This window comes from Pundamilia nyererei, unplaced genomic scaffold (genome assembly GCF_000239375.1).
Source record: "Pundamilia nyererei isolate P.nyererei 1_Seehausen unplaced genomic scaffold, PunNye1.0 scaffold00072, whole genome shotgun sequence".
NCBI lineage: Eukaryota > Metazoa > Chordata > Actinopteri > Cichliformes > Cichlidae > Pundamilia > Pundamilia nyererei.
The window spans coordinates 938133-962708 of NW_005187473.1; the positions used below are offsets into that span (position 1 = coordinate 938133).

A 24576-nucleotide genomic window follows, 5' to 3' on the forward strand; every position below is an offset into this window, starting at 1 on the left:
AATTTCTAATCTGACTCACCTAAAATACTGTAGGCACTCTCTCAGTTGAAATCCATTTATGTGGAAAGAACAGTTTGCCTTGAGACTTACTCTCCTTTTTTTGACATGCTTGCTATGTGCCTCCCATTTACTCCTATTCTAACCCCCTCTTTATATTTCTTTTTCCAACCATCGTCGTATCTGTCTTGATTTCTCCCTTAGTTTTTTTCTAACGCATTTAAGGCCGACAATTAAATTAAGTGATTTATTCTGAATGTTTGATTGCAGTTCATATGTGGGGACCCATATCCCATATAACAATTTTAAAAACTTTTTGAGGAGAAAACATTTTCATACATAAGAGTGTACATTATTTTTAATATCTGGAAAACTCATACATTTAAAAATCAAACTATTAAGGAAGCAGGAAGAAGTCACAGTCGGATATTGACGCTGCGCTTGATGCGTGCTCTTTGAAGTGAGAAGTGGGAGAAAACTGTGGCTTTCATCTGCAGCAGGATGCCATCCCTTTGTTCTTTGTTCAGCTTTTCCTCGGTGGATAAAATGACACTTTATTTCTGCATTATGTATTACCAACCGGGCTATTTCTGTTAAGAAGCAGCATATCAAATTTGGGGCAAAGTTATTCACAAGTCTCCACAGGCCTGCAGGTAAAGTGTAACTTTCAATGAAAACCAACCACAGCTTTTTAGGCTTTTTTTTTTTTTTTTTTTACTAAAAGCATGTTTAACTTAATTCTAAAGTACCTAATGCAATCGGGAGAAGCTATTTAGAGCACCTTTCATCCCTCTCTGCACTGGATACGGTTTAGGTATAAACTGATATCACATATAAAAAATTTACCAGTTCAGGCACGTTTTTTAATCCGATAACTTCTCTGCAAGAGAACCTTATTCATTATTCATTATGAAATGTACATATTATGTATTTTTTATGCTGGATGGGTGTTTGATTTCAGCGTGAACCTTTGGCTGATTGTGTCCACTGGGAGTGAAATCCAGTCTGTCAAACTTCAAACACACACCTTCACGTGACATTAATACATACATATATTCAAACTGAACAAATACACCAAGCGAAGATGAGAGATAGTGGGATATCTGCAGGTGTCAAAAAACAAAAAATACGACCTTTTAAGACTTTTGAATAGAAGTCCAATTTACTCAGCATAATGAAGTACCACCAATCCCACTGATCTATTTCCATTTGAACATGGCTAATTAAAGTTCTGAAACAATGGCCTGAGAAGAAAAAGAGGGAAGTGAAATAACTATTGGAGGGCATGTGGCCTCTATTTTATTAAGTAAATAGTACAAAGTCCTAAATATTAACCTTTTCTTGTAGGAAATAACTAAACACGCATGTATGAGCAGCCTTCTACTGTTTTCGCTGTAAAAGTTATTAACAAAAAACAGACAAAAAGACATCGTCTGCACTCCAAAGCCATGCTGAGAGAGCTGGTGGCTAGTTGATGAGTATAGAGAAGCAACACAAGAGAGCAAGGGTTGGACTTACATTTACTTATATTTCTGTTCAATGTGTAAATACACAAATCTGTGTCACGTAATAATAAATGAAAAGTTAAAGGGAAAAAAATGTCACTACTTTTTCCTAGATACATTTTAGGCTTCAGGCATTTTAAAGAGTTTCAGATGAAACTGGTTGCTTACAGCTGTGGCAGGTGGCTCCCCTGTAGCCACTGTTGGAGCAGTTACAGTGAAAGGTGCTCCACGACTGAGTACATATTCCTCCATGTTCGCAGTGACTGGGGGAACACCTTGAAGAATGAAAGAGACAGACAGAGAGAGAGAGACGTTTAGTGTTTTTTCTAAAGTTATCTGAAAAAGTTTATGCACGGAACAACAGGCCTTCAGCATGCCTGACGGTTTTGATGAGGTGTGTAGGAGAGACGGGGAATATACAAAGTCTTTCAAAAAAAAACCTTTCAGTCTTAAAAAAACATTTCAGAGGGCTTTATTTCAGTGTCAATGAGAGCACAGGTGTGTGTTCTCAGATGTAGGTGGCTTGAAACTTTCCTTTGTTGTGTTAGTATTGTTAACTACCATTGTAGGATACACAGACAAAACTCTTGAACTCCCACCCAACCTGCCACTCAAAAAAAAGAAAAAAAGACACAATTTATTGTTTGCGTTTCTATTTTTTTTTTAGAGAGAAGAAACACTTTTGTCCCACACATGGAACAGCATTTTTCTCTTGTCAGTCTGCTGTGGTGCTCCATAGCTGCTCCTCTTTTGCACCCCTTTATACAAACACCTTCTGGTTATTGTCTCTCACAGACTAAATATATAGCCTATAAATACACAATAATGATTTTCCGTGAATTCTTTGTCTTTTCGTCTGTTGGCTTAGGCAACCAATCCGCCATGGCTACATTATTTATCAAACTCATACCTCTCTTTTTTTCAATTAATTCTCCCACAACACAGCATACAGCCACAACAGCAAAGCTTTCCATTCTGTGCAGCCTGTGCTCTGCATAATGTTTCTCACAGGATCACAATGCATGTGTCCTGCTCCTAATAGAGGTGAGATGAGCAACTTCCTCCTGTGAGCCTAAAACATTAAGAGAGCTGCAAAACAGTAATTTTGTGTATATTTAGCTGGGACCCAGTGCAATTACATAAACTGTATTTATAAGCACTTATAAGCTAATTTGCATGTGCACTCCACAGGCATGGCACAACACACAAGGACACTGCAGTAATGGGCCTTAGCTTTCTTTTGCAATCTGTGAAATCGTACATTAATGCAAAATTTGCATTCCCATCTGGAAAATGACAATCATTAACTTTCTTAAGGCTTGACTACTCCAACACCTCCCTGTCTACGTTAAAAAAGTCACACTCTAGAAGTGCTGCTTTTTATTGTTTTTTACCAGATGACATCACACTGTCAGAATTCCTTCCACTGGCTCTGAGGACACTTTAAGATCTGTTTTAAATATATGAAGTAAGATATATGGAATTATTTAGCAAACAACAAATTGATGAATAACTCTAAGTATGTCTTATATTTTAGAGTTGCACAAAGTAGCCACCCTTTGCTTTGTTGACAGTGCTGCAAACCCTTGGCTTTCTCTCAATGAGCTTCATTCTGTAGTCACCTGAAATGGTTTTCACTTCACAGGTGGGCCTTGTCAGGGTTAATTTGTGGAATTTCTTACCTTCTTAATGGGGTTGGGGATCATCAGTTGTGTTGTGCAGAAGACGTGTTTGTACGCAGCTGACAGCCCTATTTGACAATTGTTAGAATTCATAATATGGCAATAACCAATCAGCTCAGTAAAGAGAAATGACAGTGCATCATTACTTTAAGAACTGAAGGTCAGTCAGTCTGGAAAACCGCTAAAACTCTGAATGTGTCTTCAAGTCCATCAAGCACTACGTCGAAACTGGCTCACACGAGGACCGCCCTGGGAAGATTCACCAGTGCTTCTGAGCATAAATTCACCCGAGTCACCAGCTTCACAAATCGCAAGTTAACAGGACCTCAGATTAGAGCCTAGATAAAAGCCACACAGAGTACCAGTAGCAGAGGAGACTGAGTGAATCAGCCCTTTAGGCCAAATAACTGCTAAGAAATTACTACTAAGGAAAAGCAACACGCAGAAGAGAGATTTGTTAGGGCCAAGAAAGCCAAGGACTAGACATTAGACCAGTAGAAATCTGTGTTTTGGTCTGATAAGTCCAAATCTGAGATCTTTGGTGACGACTGTCACGTCTTTAAGCGTCTTTATGCAGAAAAGGTGAACGGATGGTCTCTACATGCATGATTCCCACCGTGAAGCATGGAGGAGGTGGTGTGATGGTGTGGGGGTGCTTTGCTTTGTTGGGGATTTATTCAAAATTGAAGGCACAATGAACCATCATGGCTACCACAGCATCCTGCAGCGACATGCCATCCCATCCAGTTTGTGTTTAAGTTGGACCATCATTTATTTTTCAACAGGACAATGGAGTAATGGGTAATGGAAAGTAATGGAGTGCTGCGCCAGATGACCTGGCCTCAACAGTCACCTGACCTAAACCCAATGACATGGCCTGTTTTCTAGATGGTACCATGGTGCATCAAGATCTGATGTTATTTTACTACATTAATAGTTCCAACATTGTTTCACCATTGGCTGAAATGTAGCCCCAAACCATGACAGAGCAATAGAATTAACAGAATGACCATCTCTCAGATCTTAAGGACAAGACTTTCAGAAACTGTTCGTCTGCTGTAGATGCTTTTTTAGATCTGCCACATCTTCTATCATCAACTTACCAGTTTCCTCAACTTTTTTTAAGGATATGCTGCATAAAATGCCAACATATGCTAAGTTCTTTGGGAAACACGTGCAAAAATACTATTTTATATCTGTCAACCACTTTTTGTAGATTATACTACAAAAGTTATCTGTTTTTATTACAGGTTGCTAGTGACAAAGTGCCTAAAGGTACAATTTCAAATTGGTTCTTTGCTGATGTGTGGACACAACTCTGGTTCATCCCTTGAGTTAGGTGCCTTTTTTTCATGCTTGAATGACTCATAGGTCAGTGTTAAGAGGCTTAGCAAACAAAAGACATTTCTCTGAAAATGGTCAGGTCTGGAAAATGAGCTGAAGATAGGTGAAAAAGCAGTCAATATTTAACAAAAGACCTTGAAAGAACTTTTTTTCCCATAAAAAGCTGGTTTCCAGTTATTTCTAACTCATCACACCAAGCAGGCGAAAAATAGCACAATACACTCCATCTCCACGACGCTTACCCATGAATACACTATTTAACAAGTCAACTTGGGGTCCTTGGAGGTTCACACAGAAAGCAGGAGTCTAATGTGGAAAGTCTGTGAAGTAAAAGTGTGCTCAAGTGTCCATGGTACTGCATGGTGGACTTTAGTTTTTTCTTTCTTTCATTGCCCAGAGTGTGCTTCTCATCTACCACACAATAGCAGAGACTTTTCTACACTGTGGAATTTCAGCATGTTTTGGCAGCCTGTCAGTGAAGTAAAAGGCTGCCTCACACAAAGGCCACGGAGAGCATGGGAGTCAAACAACAACCAAACTCCTCACTGCATAAGAGGAAAACAGCATCAGGAAAGAGAAAAACACACCCTTCACCTCCTTTCAGTGCAGCCATTTAAAATACAGACACTGCTGCATCCATCACTCCATTACTGCTGTTAAACACCCCGGCAGCAATAATGGATTATTTATTGATTTTTGGAATACTGTGTTACTTTGTATGTAGTTATTAATGAGATGAATGATGTGTACCAATGTTACAGTTGTCAGTAGCAAACAACATCAACTTTGTACATACAAAAGAAATTACATTTGGTACAGTAAAACCTAATCTCTTGACTCTTATAAAGACTTTCTTTTTAACTATGAAATGATGACTAGGAGCTGTGTTACATTTGTTGAATCTTGTGTGTGAAAAGGAGCTCTACAACAGCATTTAACCCCTAAATCAGTTTTAATCAGCTGTCAACACACACAAGCACGTGTCTGTATACTTGTAAGAACCCTCACTGACATAATACTAGACTTGAACCCCTAACACTACTTGCCAAATGTCCTGATGGTAACCCCACATTTCAAAAATGTCTTGTTCTACTCGAAAGTTCCTGGGTACTATAATGTAAAAATCTTCCTCAGCCGTGCAACGCATCCGAAAAGATCAAAGAAAAAGAGTGAGGATGGGGCGGGGTGGGATGGTGGGAGAGAAAATCAGAGAAGGTGGGAAGGACACAATGAAACTAACGAGTGGGACGGATGAGAAAACAGAGAAAAACAGGGACTGGATATCAACAACACCTGGAAAACAAACAAGGGGGAATAAAGAGGTAAAGCAAACTTGGTGAAGAACTGATTTCTAACTGTTTAAATGATAAACAACAGATTTGGTGACTGCAGACTGTTATGAGGGAAACATCTGTCTCCAATCTCCAATGAGTTCTTTTCCCCAACTTGATTGACTTGATGAGATCCTTTTACCATAATTTTTGGATGGACTTTCATGGCCCTTCCATACAAATCAAATCAACAGTATAACTTTATCTTCATTAAGTTGAGCAAACTAAACTTTTCTTGGCAAGAACTGCTTACATTCACAGAGAGTAACACTTTCCAGAAACATTAGAGTTTTCTGCCAACTGTCTCAACATTCAGGGAGTTGTTTGCAGCCTCAGACAGGAACACAGACAACGAGACTTCAGATTGGGGCGAATGGTGAGATGCCCTATAGCATTTTATCACCAAACCCAGTGAAAATCCGGAGTTTTACAAACACGTCTCCAAGGGGCTCCTAGCTTGACGATTTGCAATGAAACTTGGTCACGTACGGCACGAACCACAGTCCACATCACAGGAGTCCTGGATTAACTCAGTCAAGACTTTGTAGCTTATCTGAAACGTTATAGTATGGAATGACAGTGTGCTGTAAAACAGCTTGGATCACAAGACTCGCATCCAATCTCCCTGGTTTCCATTACTGCCTCTGGCTAAAGCAACACGGCACAGAAACTTCCCTGATCTGAAAATTATTACTGGACAGCCCGACTAGGATGTCCAACAAAGACTTCAAATAGCTGTAGCGTGATGTATTGCATGAGCAAGAGAAGGGAAAGGTATGTATTTTCACTCTTTTTGCCTGCTCTGCACTTGCTCCTACATATGCTTTCGCATCACACACACGGTGACTTTGCATAGCAAATTCTATGTTTGTGAGTCCCTGCTCATGCTGACAAACTGCTGCGTTTGTCAGACAGACAGACAGACAGACACAGAGACAGTCAGACACAACAAGAAGAAGAGTGGACCTCTTAGTGACCTGTGTTTCTTTTTATTTGAAAATGTGTGTGTGCTTTGACATGGTGTATTATTAAGTTGTCAGCTACCTGGCAGAAGCAAAGAGGTCAGAATTACTGCCTACTGACAGCTTCATCTATTTGGCTTCAAAACACGCACTCACACACACACTTGCTGTGGACAGAGGTCGAGGTGGTGGTGGTAAGCTCAGGAGCTTTATAGCCTTGGAAAGCATCTGCGTCCTAAAGTTGTCAGTATGCTTCAATCAAAGTGTTTGTTTGAAACCGCCTCCTCCCACGCTTTTGCTGTGGAAAATTTTAGGGCTGCAACAACTTTTGCAATTTTCCAAAGGCTGACAATCGAACAAACAGCACTTTCCTTCGCTTTTTTTCTTTCATTCTTTACAAAGGTGAGGAGTAACCTACAAGCTAGACGAAGCTTGAGCTGCACTGCATCATGCACATGTTACAGTCCTCACTCTATCAAATTTGGTCTTTTTGAGATGCAAAATTTTCCACCTCTCCCTCCAACATGCCAGTACCTCTTGGTGCTGCTGGATCACTACCTGCTGTTTCCACTCCTCCACTACCCCTACAATCCACATATAGGCTCCCCAGCAGTGGCAAAGAAAGAGAGAAGAGTTGAGATGGTGAGAGAAAATGATGCGTACGTGGACCCAGATCATTAAGCGGCCAGCAGGGGAGTGGGGAGGAGGGACAATTGTGTTCAGGCATGGTGCAAGGCAACCATGCTCAGTCTGAGTACACACAAAATCCACTGCCAATTCCTTATTGTATAGTGTTGCTTTTTTCTTACTTTCAAAGTCTGTTTTCTCCAAGGAAACATGGTAAGAACTTAAATGCATTCTTTTTTTTTAAATCTGATAATCGCCTACACAAGGTGCCCTGTTATTATTTGCCTTTCAGTGCCAACTAATTCCCTAATTGCACAGCAAACAAGGCTTTAGGCTCTCCTAAAGGGTTGTTAAGCAGCAAAGGAAAAGAGCTCTGCATAAGTGGCTAGTGGTTCTCCCATTTCAGTTTCACATGCTAACTGTGTGTTAGTGGTTGTGCTAGTGGATATTTGCCGCTGTGCATTTGCTGCAAACACATGAAAGGGACGAGTCTATTCTTTAAAAATACACTGTCATGTTATGTTTCTAAAGGATTATCTGTAGTATGAAACTGCTGCACACTCACTGGCTAACGACTTGCCAATCACAAATTTCACAATCAGACCTCTGACATCTTGTAAACATCTCAAGGAGCTTCAGAAACCAATGGGAAATTTCATGGTAGCCAAGTCCATCATCATTATAGTGTCCACGGATATATACAGTGGGTGGAGAACACTGAAATTCAGAAAATTACTGTCCACGTTCATGGTACATCTCTAATTATTACCCAGTACTTAGTTATAATCAGTGTAGGAACTAGCGCGTTATTAATTAACGCATTACAGTAACTACGTTATTATTGTGGTAACGAGCACGGTAACTAGTTATTATGCCAAAATCAGGAACACGTTAATCGTTACTGGGTTTTAGATAGGGTCGTTATTCATTATTTCATGTGTTGCGTTCGACTTACCTCTGAAATCGGGACACGGACCTGGGAATAATGTTACACTTGAGTAAACAGTTTTCTGGTTAGCCTCGTCAGAGAAGTCGGGATTCCAATATGGCAATGCCCTCGAAAACGGTTGTTTTGCTAGCCCTCTACAAAAAACAAATTACTACTAAACACATATGCAGCCATAGCTGGACTCAGTGAGCCAATGGAGATTTTTCATTTTTTCTTTTCTTTTTTTTTTCCATAACGGTATAAACAATGAAAGGTGGTGGATTGACCAGATGCTGGCAGATGTGTAAAAATAACTCAATTGTTTGGCGGTGGGTGGCTATCACGGAGCTTCCACAGATTCAGTAACATTAGCAAGTGGTGGAGGCCAGCAGGTGGATGAGGGAAAGGTGAGGTAGGAGGAGAAGCGACGCGAGGCGGCCGCCGGTCCAAGTGTAAGGTGAACTTCAGGTAAGAAGTTATGACCTGCAGTCTATGTGGGTCAGATATAAACCAAGTTTAGGTGCAGTTTATTTTCATTGTGCTAACATTTTACAGTCAGTTATAATAACTCATACTGCATACAAGCTAGCATGACGGAGTTTATATACTGCTGGGAGGGGGGTGCTATGATGTTACTGATAGTGAACTTTATTTTATCCATAAGGTTAGTTATTAGAGTTGCCAACCGTCCCCTAAAAAATGTATTCAGAGAAAATATTACGCGTTCACAGTTTGTCCCATACTTTGGCTACAATGAAAAAAAAAAATACACAAAGCTGGATTTATTCTGTCTTTACGCTGCACAGCTGCCTCTTCTTCTCTCATTCTCTCCCCCTCCCTCTTCTGTTGCTTCTTCAATCATGAAACTGATCAATGATCAGCTGACCGGCTTTTCTGTCGCAAGTCCCGTCTCTCTTGTTTGTTTATCGCCCACTTTGCGCCAACAGCAGCACCTTTGAGCTTGATTTATTTAATATTACTTTCTAGTATCAGCTGATGTTTGCTGAAGCCACAGGTGTAAAAGCTGCTGGTCATATTATCAATTTGGATATGTGATGAGAGGGAAACATGAAGATGAAACCAGGAGATGTCCTTACTGAATCATTAGAGCTGAACAGGTGATGGAGAAACAGGTTCACCTTTTACGTGACATGAAGGAGTTGAAGGGAAGTTATGGTAAATGGACTGATTCTTATATAGCACTTTTCTACTCTTCTGGAGTACTCAAAGCGCTCTATACAACACGCCACATTCACCCAGCCACACCCATTCTGACAAGCACTACCTCTATATTGTGCACTATACTATATACTCACACACATTTATACTCCGATGGATGCATCGAGAGCAACTTGGGGTTAGTATCTTGCCCAAGGATACTTGGCATGCAGACTGGAGGAGCCTGGGATCGAACCTCCAACCTTCCTGCTCTACCTCCTGAGCTACAGCCACCCTGAACTGTTTCTGAGAGACAAATAATACCAGGATCCTTTTTTAGACTGACAGCTGGTAACTGTACAGAGTCTAGCAAAGTTTTGCCAGGGGAGCAGGTAGGGCATTAACAGGGAAAAGGGAAAAGGGGGGCACAAAGAAATACTTTTCTTTCTTATTCTCATGTGTTGTAGATAGTTCAGGAGGTTAACTCAAGCAAGCAGTTTGGGGGTTTTGGCTAAGTACTGTTTAGAATACCAGAATAGGGAGGGTGGTATAGGTTTAAGTTTATTAGATAGATAGATAGATAGATAGATATACATCACTGTCACAACAGCGTTCGTTTTCATTCAAAGGCTTTATGATTTTTCCTATAATTTCCTAGCCAAAATGCCCAGGACCGATTTTTTGTCCCAGTCCAGCCCTGTATGCAGCTCATCTGCAGTCTGGAATTACCCACATCTTCCTACTCAGAAGGCAGAATTTCCGAGTTCTGAGTATAATCGAAAGCACCACGACTGCAGTTTCCGTGTTGGATGTAAAAAGTGCACGTGACGCTGTGACGTAGGCTAGAATCATGGCGGCGGTCAACGACAGTCCAGGCGTGGGATTTCTGCACATTATTTTTTCCTTTCTGTTGGTAGGTGGCACAGTGCACTTGTGGCAGGTTAGTGCTAACATGCAAGCAAGCTAGAAGACTTCCATCCTTGCTGGTATTGCAGTTAGGGAAGCAACACATTAATAAGAGAATTCTGAATAAAACCAAAGTTACTTTCCCTAGTAACTACTTACTTTGAAAGTAACGAGTAACTTGAAGTAACTGAGTTACTTTTGATAGAAGTAAATAGTAATGTAACTAAGTTACTAATTTAAAGTAACTTACCCAACACTGGTTATAATTAATATTAGGTGTTATTCTTGTATTGTCATTTGTATGTCAGTTGTAATTACTAACAAATAAAAGTCACTTCACTATGTCTACATTCAGCCTGGCACCACACTTACATTTGAAAGGTGGCACTTTTAGGGACTTACCTGTCAATGATGCCACACATGTCAATCTGCAAGTGGCTGTAGTTTCCCAGCAGCCTTTGCTGCACTTTGATCAGGTCAACAGTTTGGTCATCCAGAGTCAAGAGACGCATACATCCTTGAAATGTGTTGAAGGGGTTCTTGCACTTTTGAGCGCTCTCCCCAGTGGGACAACCTGAGAAGGGAAAAACATCTAATGGTTGGACTTTTAAATTATCCAAATGATTCCACATGATGTCGATACAAAAATTCAGAGATAGATTTTCTCCAAAGTTTTTCTCAACAATATTTATTTCCATCCTTCCTGAGAATTATCTCTTCACATCTTAATTAGGTGCAAAAATACACCCCCAAAAAAATCTTAATTCACATTTTTGATTTAAAAACAAATTGCACGTTATAAGACATTCAGAAAACCCCCACAGACGTCTTATAAAATCCAGCTCACAAAAACAAACATTAGCATTGTGGAAACAAAGAAACAGTTTGGGGTATGTTTTTAATATCCCTTGTTTTTTTGTTTTGGAACAGGAGGTTGTTTTGCATCGTACTACATCACTTCTGTTTTGAGCAACACCCTGTAAGCAAGAACTGAGGAGACTAACCTCCGCGGTTTTAAAAGCAAAATATTTTCTCATTCCTGTTGGGCTGTCAGCTGTTTAAGAGCTCAGTGCTTCCTTTGCTGTATTTTTTTGTCATGATGCTCCAAAAGATTTTCAATGGGTGATAGGTCGTGACTGCAGTTAGGTCGACTTTGTACCCCTGACTCTTTTAGAATACAGAACCTAGCAGTGAACTACAGGGACTAGCTGAGAATGAATGCAAACAAAGTCAGCTGGGACAAACAGGCACTGCAACTGCAGCTGTCATCTAAAAAGCAGCTCCTTCTGAATATTATTAAAAACTTTTATATTATATTTTATTATTCATCATCATTCATAAGCTTAAATAAACACTCTCAAGTCATTTTACACTCTTCAAAGTTGTAGAATGATCACACCTCTGAAGACTGCACCTTTAGGTTTTATAAAGACTAACAGATTGTTTGGAAATGGTATGGGTTTCAAATATTTGTGATTACGTTTTCACAGAACTCTACTCTGTGATAAACTAAGTACATGTCAAGATTCACGAGCTTTAAGAAATACCTTCAGCAGTATAACTGCTGGTCATTGTACTGTTGCACAACCCAGATCAGCCAAACTTAATGGACATCTCAGTGACTTCAAGGGGCCCAAGTCCCGTTTTTACAAAATAAGCCCAAATCATCAAACATCCACCACTGTGCTTGACCATTAGTATGAGGTGTTTGTGCTGATATAATGTGTTTGGTTTTTACCAAATGTATTGCTGTGCATTATGGTCAAACATCTTGATTTTGGTCTTGCCTGCAGACATTGTTCCAAGCCTTCGAAACAAGCTATACTTACTTTCGGGTTTTCGTAATTGAACTGTTATGAACTTTAACATTTGACATGCTGACTGAGGTCTGTAGTATCTTCCTGGAAAGATTGTGTTACCGTGTTACCATACTGTTGTACTACAGATCAGCAAACTGCCAGGTCTTCTGCTCTGATAGAGTTTACACTTGCTAATGACCAGCTGAACTGATTAGCAGCACCTGGTTGCCACTTCCCCTTTTAATTCCTATAGAAGCAATAAGGGTGTACGTAGTTTTTCAGAAGACTCCATAGCATCCTGTGAGCACATTTTGTGCTTTCAGTTTTTCACATGAAAGCACAAATGTTGAACAGATAGAAATGTGACACATTTATATATCCAGGCAATCAAAGATTTTACAAAATTTGTTGAAACCCCAATGCAGCAGAGAAAACCTACAGGAGAGCTAAAATCAAAAGTATTCAGCCTTTTCAGAACACAAATACTTAGATGTTGAGATATTTTGTCAACCTATTTTGACCTGCTGGTTGCACTAACACAAAGGTTCAGTAAGCTTTCTTTTTCTGATCACCTCATGCACAAAAGAGTAGCTGACCAACAAAGGCCCTCCACCCCACCTACTGTCCCAGTCCATGTTCATCTTATTCATTCATTTGAAAAAGCAACTCACAATATCATCATGGTCTAATATCTACTTAGGCAGTTACCCTCAAAATGTTTTTGCTTACCACTCCCTTAACTTGCTCTTTGATCAGCCTTTGCACAGACTTTGGATTCTGTGTATGAACTCTGATTTAAGCCCTCAGCACAAGCAGTCCAGAGGTGGCTGTCAGATAAATCCTCTCTGCCCAATCCTGTGAATGAGCCCCATGTTTTATCCATCAGTGATTCGTGCTTCAGGTTGATCCTGGATGGCAGCATTCGGTGACCCAACACAGCATTGCTGCTCGCGGCTCTGCATTGCTCTAATTACAGTCAGTCAGACACACAGTTTGGCACTTCTTACCACAGGAAGGGGGGAAAGATGAGTCACTGGTCGTTGTCACCTTAAATTTTAGAAACTCAGAAGAAGACTTTGTTGGATCTGTTTTGCTTATGGCAGTCAAGATGACGCAGCAGGAAGTTTAGTGTTGATCACAATGTCATAACAATTGAGTTTCACCTGAAATTAGGTTAAGAATGTAACTACAGCTCAACTCACTGCCATCCTTTGCTCATTATACTAAGGCTGCTGTCTCTTAGAAAAACTGGAGCACTTCTTTAATGTTGTGATACCATTCACAAGCAGTATATAAACATTTATGCTGCAGGCAAAGGTGTGTGAAAGGATAATGCATGTAAAAAAAAGTTTAAAAACAAAACATTTCAAAAGATATCCTGTACATTAACAAAATTGTGTTAACAAAATCTGTTGTGGCATGGAAGTGACCTGCACAATATTAGGCAGGTGGATGTAATTTTGCAGCTGATCTCTTAACAAGTTTGTCTTTAGCTCCATGTGTTTACATGTGTAGGGGTGGAAGAGAGAAAGTATACATGTGCTACAGTAACAGGAGGGAGGGAAATGAAAAGAAGAAAACCTCAATTTTAAAATAAAAACACCGGTGATTTGGAGAGACAGAATGACAGAGAGAAAATAGTGGATACAGTTAGGACAAAAAAGGAGGAAAAAAAAGAAGAAAGATGGGTGGAGCAGCCAGAAGAAAGATGAAAGAAGAGGGGGGTGGGGAGTGAGAGCCACCGAGCAGCTTTATGACTTTGTCCCTCTCTGGGTGGCACTAAACCTCCAGAGGAGATCTGGAGATGATAATTATTACCAGAGTACCTGCATGAATTTTAACTACCCCCGTCTGTCGATGTCAGCAGTTTCTCTGGCAGCAAAGCCCTTGCACATGCTTACAGTATGTATAATCTGTTGACTTTAACCATAGAGAGCTTTTAGAAATGCTGAAAATCCCCCCCAAAATCTCTCTATATAAAAGTAGTACATGATGCAGGTATTCTTACCACCAAAGAAGAGTTGACTATCTGAGGTGAGAGGAACCGAGATGCTGATGTGAGCGGTGGCTCCTTCATCTTTGTCCACTGTGATGCTTAGATGATCATGTTTGAAGCTCAGCTCCACATAATGCCACTGACCGTCATTCAGACCTGAGCCTGAGACACAAATACACACATACAAAATCCAGAACAGGGTGTGATTGAGTTCAAATCAGGATGTGACCTTGGTTTAATTTTAATTTCAAGTATAAGAAAAATATAAATTACTCCATTTCCATTTTTTACTTGCATACACTTGTTGGCCACTTTGTTAGGTGCACTTTGCCCGCACTGGGTTGGACCTCCTTTGTTTCTCAGAACTTAATTCTTTGCGCCACAAATTCAAAAAGGTTCAAAACTTTCCCTAGAAATTTTGGTCCATATTGACATAACAGCATCAGAGTTGCTGAAAATTTGTCAACTTCACATCCAAGGTGCTTTATTGGATTGAGATCTGGTGACTGTGAAAACCATTTGATTATACTGAAATCACTGTCTCATTCAAGAAACCAGTTTGACATGACTGTGGTCGTAAAGGGTGGTCATGGCCAACAAAACTCAAGTAGACCATGGTGTTTAAAGCTGCTTTAAATTTGCCAAGAAGATAACCCCCAAACCAATGCAGCAGCAGTCTGAAACACTGATACAAGGCAGGATGGATCCATGCTTTCATGTGGTTTACACTAAAATCTGTTCCTTCCTCTTAATGTTACAGCAAAAACAGAAAGTCATCAGATTCGCAAATATTTTAACTTCTCTGTCCTATTTTGGTGAGTCTGTGCTGATTGTAACCTCGGTTTCCTGTTTTTAGGTCACAGGTTAGCAGCCAGTGTGGTCTTCTGCTGCTGTTGCCCATTTGTAATGAGTGGGTATATGAGTTACTGCTCTTGTCAGCTCGAAGCAGTCTATCCACAGAGTTCTCCTCTGACTTCTGGCATCAACAAAGCATTTTCTGCCAGAGAAGTGCTGCTCACTGAAAATCTTTTTCAGACGTTTCTCTGTAAACTTTAGAGATGTGGGAAAATCATGTATGTTTTGCTGGTCTTGCACCAACAACCATGCTACAATCATTAGTGATTAGCTGAGTAGATAGTTGTGTCGTTGAACTGATGTACCTAATGAAGTGACCATTAAGCATACTCTAATGTATACGCAAATGAATAGAGAAACATGCAGATCGTGACTGAACCCACCTGCGCTGAGGTCCAGAGAGGATCTGCCTGCTTTACTGATCTGTAGTCGAAGCCTCGCCTGGCTCAGGTATAGGAACACTGTACCATCCTGCTGCGGGAGACCAAAGGTCAAGAGCAGACCTCCCTTGTTCCACGTCCTGAACTGCAGCGTCACAGACACTAGCCCTGTTGACCACGATGTAAGGCCAGGCAACTGGAGGAAGCTGTGGGAGTCAGTGAACGTCACAGCCACTGAAACTGGCTCAGCACAAGAAAAGGTCACATTGCCCTGAGAACAGGAAGAGGGAAGAGAGAGAGAAAGAAATGATTGTGAAAGAGATAAAACATGAATATTCATCGACTGCAGAGGCTGACTTGGTTTGACTGGGTGTCACAGAGGTCTCATCAGCACCTCTCTGAAAAAGGACACCTGTATTTCCATATTGATATCAGCTGAACAGCTAAAACGCTGAAGGCTTTCTTTGGAAACCTGAAACATCAGAGTCAGAAAGGCTTTGCACACACTGCCTATTTGTGCCACATAATCAAATTTCTTAATTACATCGGGAAACTGAAATAATACAACATGAGAAATATAGTTTTATAAACAGCAGTGTGTCCAAATATTCCATGATGGAATTTACCACGTATAAGCTAGTATGGTTCAAGTGTTCTTCTTCTTTTTTTCAACTGCCACTTGTCTCATGCAGCTCTTTTGCTTTGGGCTTTGTAACATCAGAATGTAGATGTGATGACACTGGTGATGATAATGAAGGAGATTATGATGATGCTAATGACGCTGATGACGATGATGATGATGGGTGTAAAAATAGGGAGGATGATGATGCAAATGATGAAAATAATGATGATAACAATAGTAATCATGACAGTGACCATTAGCATAATAATTACCACGATGCAGAAAAGGCAAAGAGGAAGGCTGGGGGAAAAGTCACTAAAAGTCTGTCGTGGGGAATAAAAGTTCACAGCTTGTTCAAACTTTCATCACGGAAGTACTCTAACAGAAGAATGATAAATGCTAAATAATTAATTACTATCATAATAAATTGACAGCCTTGACAGAAGGATAACACAGCTTTACTAGAAAATGCTATCATCACTATAATAAAACACCATTTTTCTATTAAATTAGGGCTGCTCGATTATGGCAAAAATGATAATCACGATTATTTTCACTGAAATTGAGATCACGATTATTTGACGATATTTATTTAACCCTTTAAGACCTACTATAGAACCAAGTCCACCAGAGCTTATATTATTATTTTTTTTTTTACATGTTGTAGTGCCATTTGTGGGAGCATTTCAAGTTGCTATACATCAATACAACTGTTATAGCCCATATTTTAATATATGTATGCATTAAGTGCATAGTAATTACATAAATTGCAAAAAAGTGCAATAAACTACAAAAAAAATTGAAAATCGCTTTTGTTTTGTTTACATATATTTCTACTTGGAGAAATTTAAGAGGCTTATCCCTCAAAACTTTAAATACAATAAAGTTGCAAAAAATAGTTTCCCACCACAGGAAATTTATTTTGAGCGTCTTCATAGTTTTATTTTGGAGATACAGCAATTTTTATATACTGCAGGAAAAACAAAAAACAATCCTATGATGCAAATTTGCAAGGAAAACAGCAGGTGCATCATTTCACTGTGGGAAGTGTTACGAGCAGCTGATAGGAACGGCAAAGCGTGTTTCTGGAATATTATGCTTTTGTTCCTGCAAGCGCTTTTTATGCATAAGATGTAAGTACAACTCCTCCGGTTTCATATGCAAAACAAATTATTGCGCTAGCTTACGTGGTTGCAGTGCTACAGGGATTTAAAAATAGTTACGCAAAACGGAGCGTGCTGCTCTGACCGACTTTAAAGGGTTAACAATGACTTTAAAAAAAATAATATAAAATAGTGTGCAACACCACTGAAGTTTTTTTTTTAAAACTCTTTTCAATCAACGGCAGTCACTCTCCAAATAACTTCTGCTTAGCTTTCCGAGCTTCCCTCGGGTCCTCTTAATCAGCGGTCTCCACCCTTTTTTGCGCCACCGGCCTTTAAGGTGTCGCGGATAAATGAGGGAGGGGCTAATAATCGGCTCAGTCATTTTTAATGATCGTTGAAAGCCCAGATCGTAATCGTGATTAAAATTCGATTAATTGAGCAGCCCTATATTAAATGATTATTTTTTTACAGAAGACTTTTTATTTACTATAAAAATGTCACTTGTTCTTAAGCTACAAATACATAAACTGAAAGTTGCTTTGAACTTGCAGCTAATGTTTGATTTTCAAAGGGAAAAAAATGAACAATTGGCACACTGCAGAACTCCAATTTCTTTATTTAATGCATTTAGTACTTTGTGATGTTTCAAGCATACCTTCCCATCTTTAATCACCTGTGTTAGGTCACATGACCACGATCACTGACAATAATATACGATCACATCCACGTCTTACATAGGACAAACAACTGATGAATAAATCTTCTATGAATAACACATTGCATCGGAAGACCAAAGCGATATGTGGAAGATGTCTATGTCACATTTTTGGCTCTGTAACAGCTCAACAAGGTGGAGATGATGTGCATGGATTTTTTTTCCTAATTTTCTAGAGGTGCAGTCCACTGGTGGATGAAAATAGGATCAGCCAGACTGACCTATAAATAATCAGAGTGGTGGAAAAAAAAACTCTGATGCAGTGATGCTACCCCTCATATCCATATTAAACCCTAGATATAGGGCTGTGGCTGACTTTTGTAAAAACTTTTTAAAACTTCCCAAAAACAAATCAAACATAAACTCTTAAATTTGCCCGATTACCTTGCTAAAGTGCCCTTCACATACAACGCTTCAATGGCACCGCTGTGCTCTGAAATTTATTATTTTCCTGGTTGGTGAGCACTTGCTGGTGACATGGTGTGACATTTGCATGACCAATAGAAAACATAGAATGGCAGGGAGCGTGCACAGAAAATCCACATAAAGACCATTACTAGCTGCAAAAACAGTACATGCAAAGCACAGCAGCCGTTCCAATAGCTAACCAGTGCTGACTGCTAATGTGTAGCTGATAAGTGAATTATGTGAATTAATGAAGTACATTTAACTTCTGCACATTGGTTCAATCGATGCAATGGCCCAGTAAATTATTCACTAGAGATGCAATAATGATAGATGTTAACGCATTCTTACAAATAACACACAAAGTGGATCATCACCAAACACAATTTAGAGTAAGAAGAAAGTGTAAAACAATACAACAATAATTATCCATCCACCCATTCACTTTTGCTTATCCTCAGGGTCATAGGGGACGGCTAGAGCCTATCCCGGGCACCACAGGGTGGAAGGCTGGGTACACCCTGGACAGGTCACCAATATGATGCAGGGCTAACACAGAAAGATGGACAACCACATTCACACCTGTGCGAAATTTACTATCACTAATAATCGAATCCCACTAAATGCATGTCTTTGGATTGTGGGAAGAAGCCAGAGTATCTGGAGAGAATCGACAGTGTCATGTGGAGAACGTGTAAACTCCACACAGAAAGGCTTCGACTAGATGGTGGAGTCATTGGACTCAGGACTAATATTGAATGTTTAGTTTTTGCAAGAACTGCAATGCTGAGTCCTTCATGACATTACAAACCTATTAGAAAAGAAGTGATTCCTGAAGATGCATTTTGAAAATACTACTTAGTACACAAAAATGAAGCAATTTCAACGTATGCTCAAAAATCTCTTCTTTTCTCGTAGGTTTGAAATGTCATATAGGACTCAACATTGCAGTTCTTGCAAAACAAAACAAAAAGCTGAAATAAAATATTTAGAATACTTTACAGATATTACAAATGGATTGTGGAGGCAGTCAAGGCACTTGCTGCTAAACGACAGATGAATGTGCCATACACCCTACACAAGCAGAGATGCATGAAGATGAACCGGCAAGTGAACCCCAACACAACAATGAATATTGTACTGAAAGAACAGATGTCTTTGAGCTGGCTTTGGACTTGGACTCAGCTTTTCTCCTTTACGCACACTAAGATGAGGCCATGTTTTTTTGTTTTTTTTGTTACATATTTAACAATGAAAGCTTTGTGTAAAAGAAAGGAGTTACTACACGGTGACATATAGCAGTCATTCTCAATCCTAGACTCCACAAAAACTTTTGCTTTTTTTCTACTAAACTTTTTGAAACTGCGTGTATGCAAAGAGCTGTCCTCAGAATTATTAATATAAACATGCAAAACTTAAATTAATAACATTACAGCTTTAATTCGGCATCATGAGTGACAAGCAATTAGTAGGCAAAATTGTACCACACTATTACTTTTAGTGCTTGTGGTAAAATTAATTCATAAAATGCTGAAATATAATGACTCACCACTATCGCGACCTGTGAACTGCCATGTTTGGCCAGGTCTATCAGGTTGATGTCGCTGTACAGCAGGTTCTCAAGGCAGCCATGAAAGTTCCTGTTGGACAGGATGGGTTTCTGCAGTCCGTGGCTCTGGACAGCCGCCACCGTCAGCTGCACAGTAATTTCAAAACACGCTATAATAATATTACCTTCTCCCTCTGAATGACATCAAGGTTGCTGTAAGAGGTTCATTCACAGAGTACGCTGCCTTTTAACGCAGAAAAATAAGCTCAAAAACACCTCTTCATTGCCTCAGTACACTCACACAGTTAAATTATGCACTGAATAGCCCCTTTGAATAACCCTCTCAAGCTGGTTGGCACAGAAAGCTGCCCACCTTCTGCCTTTTCATTCACTAGAAGAACTAATATGACTTGAATGTCCTGTCTGATTTATTCTCACTCTAACTCACTCACGCTGCTGAACAAATGAATATTTCTGCAGGAGTGGATGCGCTTTTGACACATTTGCTTCAGAATGTGTGTGTGTGTGTGTGTGTGTCTGTGTGTTTCCTCTCACCGTGTGAATGTGCCAGTGGCTGAGATCAGCCGGTATTTGAACCTGCAGTGTATTTTTATCTACGGTCAGGTTTAGGTGAGTGCTGAGCCGCTCCAGCTTTACATGGTGCCAGTGCTGGTCATCAAGCAGACTGCCCAGGGAAACGAGAAGTTGACCACCAGAGGATGAACTCACACCTGCAACACAGAGGGAGAGAGGAGCGAGAGAAAAGTTGTCATGTCGGTGCCATGGTACATTTCAGAGAAGAGCAACATCCCCGGCCAACGCAGAAATCCCATTATGCATCTCCTGCTGAGGATCTTTGATTTTTTTTTTCCCTGAAGTTTATTACCTCCAACGCACTTGAAGAAGAACATCCATAAAACATTTTTAACAAGGACAAACATCTGTAAAGAAAATAGTCAGTGTTTTTCCCAGCAAAACACCTATAGGAAGGGATTGTGTTCAATCTATCAAAACAAAAAGCGCCACGGAAAGATTGCTGCATCAGTGGGATATTTTTTAATCTCTGTTTCAAAACAAGAAGCAGGTCACTGAGGTCACCCTCTTTCATTATAGAGCACATTTCTGTATGCTGAGAGGGAGGAGGACAGAGTACGAGAAATGATGATGCTACAAAATGATACCAGGACATAATTAATGACAGACCCAACACCAGTAGGTCTGATAGGTGGATTTATCTCTGGGTCCTCCAATATGTTGGTTAGGAAACGAGGTTCTGCTGACAGAATGAGCTACAACAAAAGGAGAGATATAAGCCAAGTCATTAATTATGAAAGGTGTTTTCTTCCAGATAGAAAGACAGTTCAAATTACAGAATTCCAACTCCTCATTGTGTGTTTAGGGGCAGAGCTACGCAAAAGGCTGGTAAATGCTGGAAAATTGGTGGCTGGGAGTTAGAAAGAAGAAACCTTACAAAAAATCTGAAGCCTGCTCCCCAAATCAGTTTGAGGTTTTTAACCACTACTATCTTAAACCAACTAGTTTCTCCAATCTAAAATAACTGTCAGTGATCAACTTGCTGAATAGATCAAACTGTGGGTATCAGTTTCAGGTTTCAACAAGGGAGTACGCTGCATTCAAAGTTTGCATCAGTGACTTCATTTTTTTCTATATTGGCAATGTTACACAGATATATTAGACTTATCCTAAATTGTCTTTAGTATTGTGCTCTAGCTATGAATCAAAGGTCCAACGACAGTTTTCCCACTACTAACAATCAAATTAAATGAAATTAAAATTAAAATCTGAAAGATAAATCTAACATGGAAGTCACAAAAACTGCAGGTAGTCTAGAGGCAACTTGAGGATAGTTCCTCAAAGCTAGTCGCTCCTATTTATTTCCTGTGCTAAAATGCTCAATTTTGCAATGGAAATAAGCAAAAAAATAAATAAATAAATGTACGTAAATAAATCTCATCAGTAATTTTTTATACGAACCAAAAGTGGATTAAAAGTACACACCGGCTGTTAGCTATCTCATGTTACAGTGCTATGGTTAAATGTATTGTAATTCAGTTTGGTTATGCTAGTATTACTTTATTAATACGTTAGCACTAAGTCGCCTGTGTGTTCTGCTCATACTGTAGCCTAAAGAGGCACCTTGCTAATGAAGCTAGCTAATGTTAGCTGATGAGTAAACGTTCCAGCTTCTCCAAATATATCCCTACCTCCTAAAAAATGCAGGACTGACTAAAATAGCCAAAAATAGCCAAATCGAGGAAAACAGTATTAAAATTCACAAACCAATAAGTGATCAGTGTCTCTATCTTTTATAACACAGTTTGTGATTACACAAACATTTAAGTGAGTATTCAATGCTAAACAAATAAGTGGCTACACAATGCTCTTAAGTTTAACTGAGATCGTGATTAATGTGAAATAGTATCCAAACTTACTTCCAGTCTGAAACCAACTTTTCAGGGGCTTCAACAATGGAGCTTTGATCAGGACACAACTACCTTAGCTTAGTTTAGCGCAGAGATAGGAACATGGGAAACAGCTAGCCTAGTTCCATCGACAGAAGCCTGTCTTCCTCTTGCATCCAGTACTTACGCTGAGGATAAACAAGTAGTTTAAGAGAAAACAATAATAGAAACACTTCACTTCCATTAATGAATCTCTTTCTGACTCTCTGTCAGTCTTGATTCCCTTATTCCTCTTCTCCTTGCCTGCAAGTTTAATAGGAAGCTGAGAGAAAGAAGGTTCAATTTAAGAGAACCGTAACAGTGCCAGCATTTAAAATACAACTTCACTGCAAAGCTAACACACATTCTCAAAACCAATTCTTAGTTTTAGTCACAGTTACGAGGAATTTCATACCATACAGAAAGAAAAGGAGCAAGACATCCATGGCAAGAATTTGACTATGAGTGGGTTTCAGATTTGTTGATTTCATGTATTTGCATCTTTGTGTATGAGAATGGTAGGACACACAGTCTTACCAATGGTGTCAAACCATTTCACAGATCAATGGCTTTGAAAAAGATCAAGATTAATTTAATTATCATTATTCTACACAAGGTTGCACAACAAAATTGCAGATGCAGTACCCTCTATGAAAAATCCAAAATGAATTGAGTATTGCATAAACGGCCTTGGTTATATCAAGATACAACATGTTTTGGGTCTGTTCTTTTTTCTTGTTATCTTGTCTTGAAAACAACATGGGATACATTTTTATAAGTTATTACCCACCTATTTATATTAGGGTTATATAATCTGGTTATATTATATATAATTAATGGCTGTGGCTGTTTTAAATGACAATTTGTGTTATTTTTTTATCAAAATATGATTCTGTTCATCTGGACGTAGTGTTTTCAGTGCGAGAAACGATGAGTGACGAAACGTTTCTCGCACTGAAAACACTACGTCCAGATGAACAGAATCAACTTTTGGAGATTTACTTACCTGGATGATTGAAAATGCATCAAGATGTTTTACCAAAATACTTCAGTTTTTCCAGTAAATACAGTATCTTTTTCAATAGCACAAATTGGCATCCCATTTGCTGTCAGAGAGAATTAAGTATCAAACGTATAGATGATGTCAAAGTGGCTATGTCCATTTTAATGTACAGTCTAAAGGTAAAACTCTTTACCACACTGGCAACAACTTGCATTTGTTTACAAAAAACCTCAATTAAGAGATCACTAAGATCCTGAGGGGAACATAAAAGTGTTTAACTGTTTTTTTAAAAACCTACAAAACAGAAAACATGAAAGCAACAACATCAAGATCAAAGTGCTAGATAGTCCCTTGTAGACACAGAGTAGTAGATAATTATAGCATAGGTTGGCATTTATACCCCAAAGATGCTATTCCTATTCTTTTTTGAATTCTTTGTCAGAGACATACTTTGTCTCTCTAGACAAAGTATGTCTTCTTTTGAAACATTCATTTTAGCTTACCATAAATTTAAATGAACCAAATCAGTCCTATAGTAAGTGTGAAAGGCAAGAAGTTATAGCAATATTTACCATCCACAGTAAATTAATATTTAGAAAGAGTCCTCCATTTGTTCTCCTTTTTTTCTGCCACAAATCTCTTTCACTTCCCAGTGTCTTCAAAGGCAAACAAGACGGCAGTCATTTACATTTTTACATTTGCCTTTAAACAATGAACTATGCGGGGTTTTTTTAAATTGTTTTAAATTCTATTTTAAAGATGCATTCTTTATTTTTACCGCACCAAAAAATTCAGTAGTAAGAAACCTATCATACAGCAGGGGAGTGCAGTAAGAGGTTTCTTTCCATTTTCTGGCTCCTCTGGGACTCTTGGGAGGCAGCATACAAAACGAGTAAATTGCTGTAGACAAAGTGGAATTGAGTAAGCAAATGCAACAGCAATCACCGCAGTTCATTGTCTTCTATTTTCTCTGCCAATTGGCACACTTTGTCCAAAGACATTCATCTCATTTCAGCGGCGCTGTTCAGATGCCTGGGGGGAAGATCTAGTTGTAGCTTTTGCTGCTCTGTACAATGAGCAAAATGCTGATTGAGGCAAAGTCGTGCTACTGTAAACCCTGAAATATTCCATTTAGAATGCCAGAAACCAGACAGTGAACACAGCATGTCCTCACTGCTGAGAATACGGAGAGAAGAAAGCCTTTCACTTAACATGCAGCCTGCCCTGCATGGATCTCTAATGCC

At 39.4% G+C, this 24576-nt stretch overlaps 1 protein-coding gene across 1 annotated transcript in view; it reads right to left on the reverse strand.

Annotated features, from left to right (window-relative positions):
- Window positions 1-24576, reverse strand: part of LOC102208068 (contactin-associated protein-like 4) — a 118949-nt gene that overhangs the window by 33570 nt on the left and 60803 nt on the right. The window contains exons 6-11 of the mRNA XM_005736945.1: window positions 20423-20598; window positions 19868-20014; window positions 15474-15741; window positions 14248-14397; window positions 10843-11014; window positions 1671-1777 (exon numbers count right to left, since the gene is read on the reverse strand). Of these exons, the coding sequence (XP_005737002.1) occupies window positions 1671-1777; window positions 10843-11014; window positions 14248-14397; window positions 15474-15741; window positions 19868-20014; window positions 20423-20598 (1020 nt within the window). The remainder of the gene's footprint in view (window positions 1-1670; window positions 1778-10842; window positions 11015-14247; window positions 14398-15473; window positions 15742-19867; window positions 20015-20422; window positions 20599-24576) is intronic.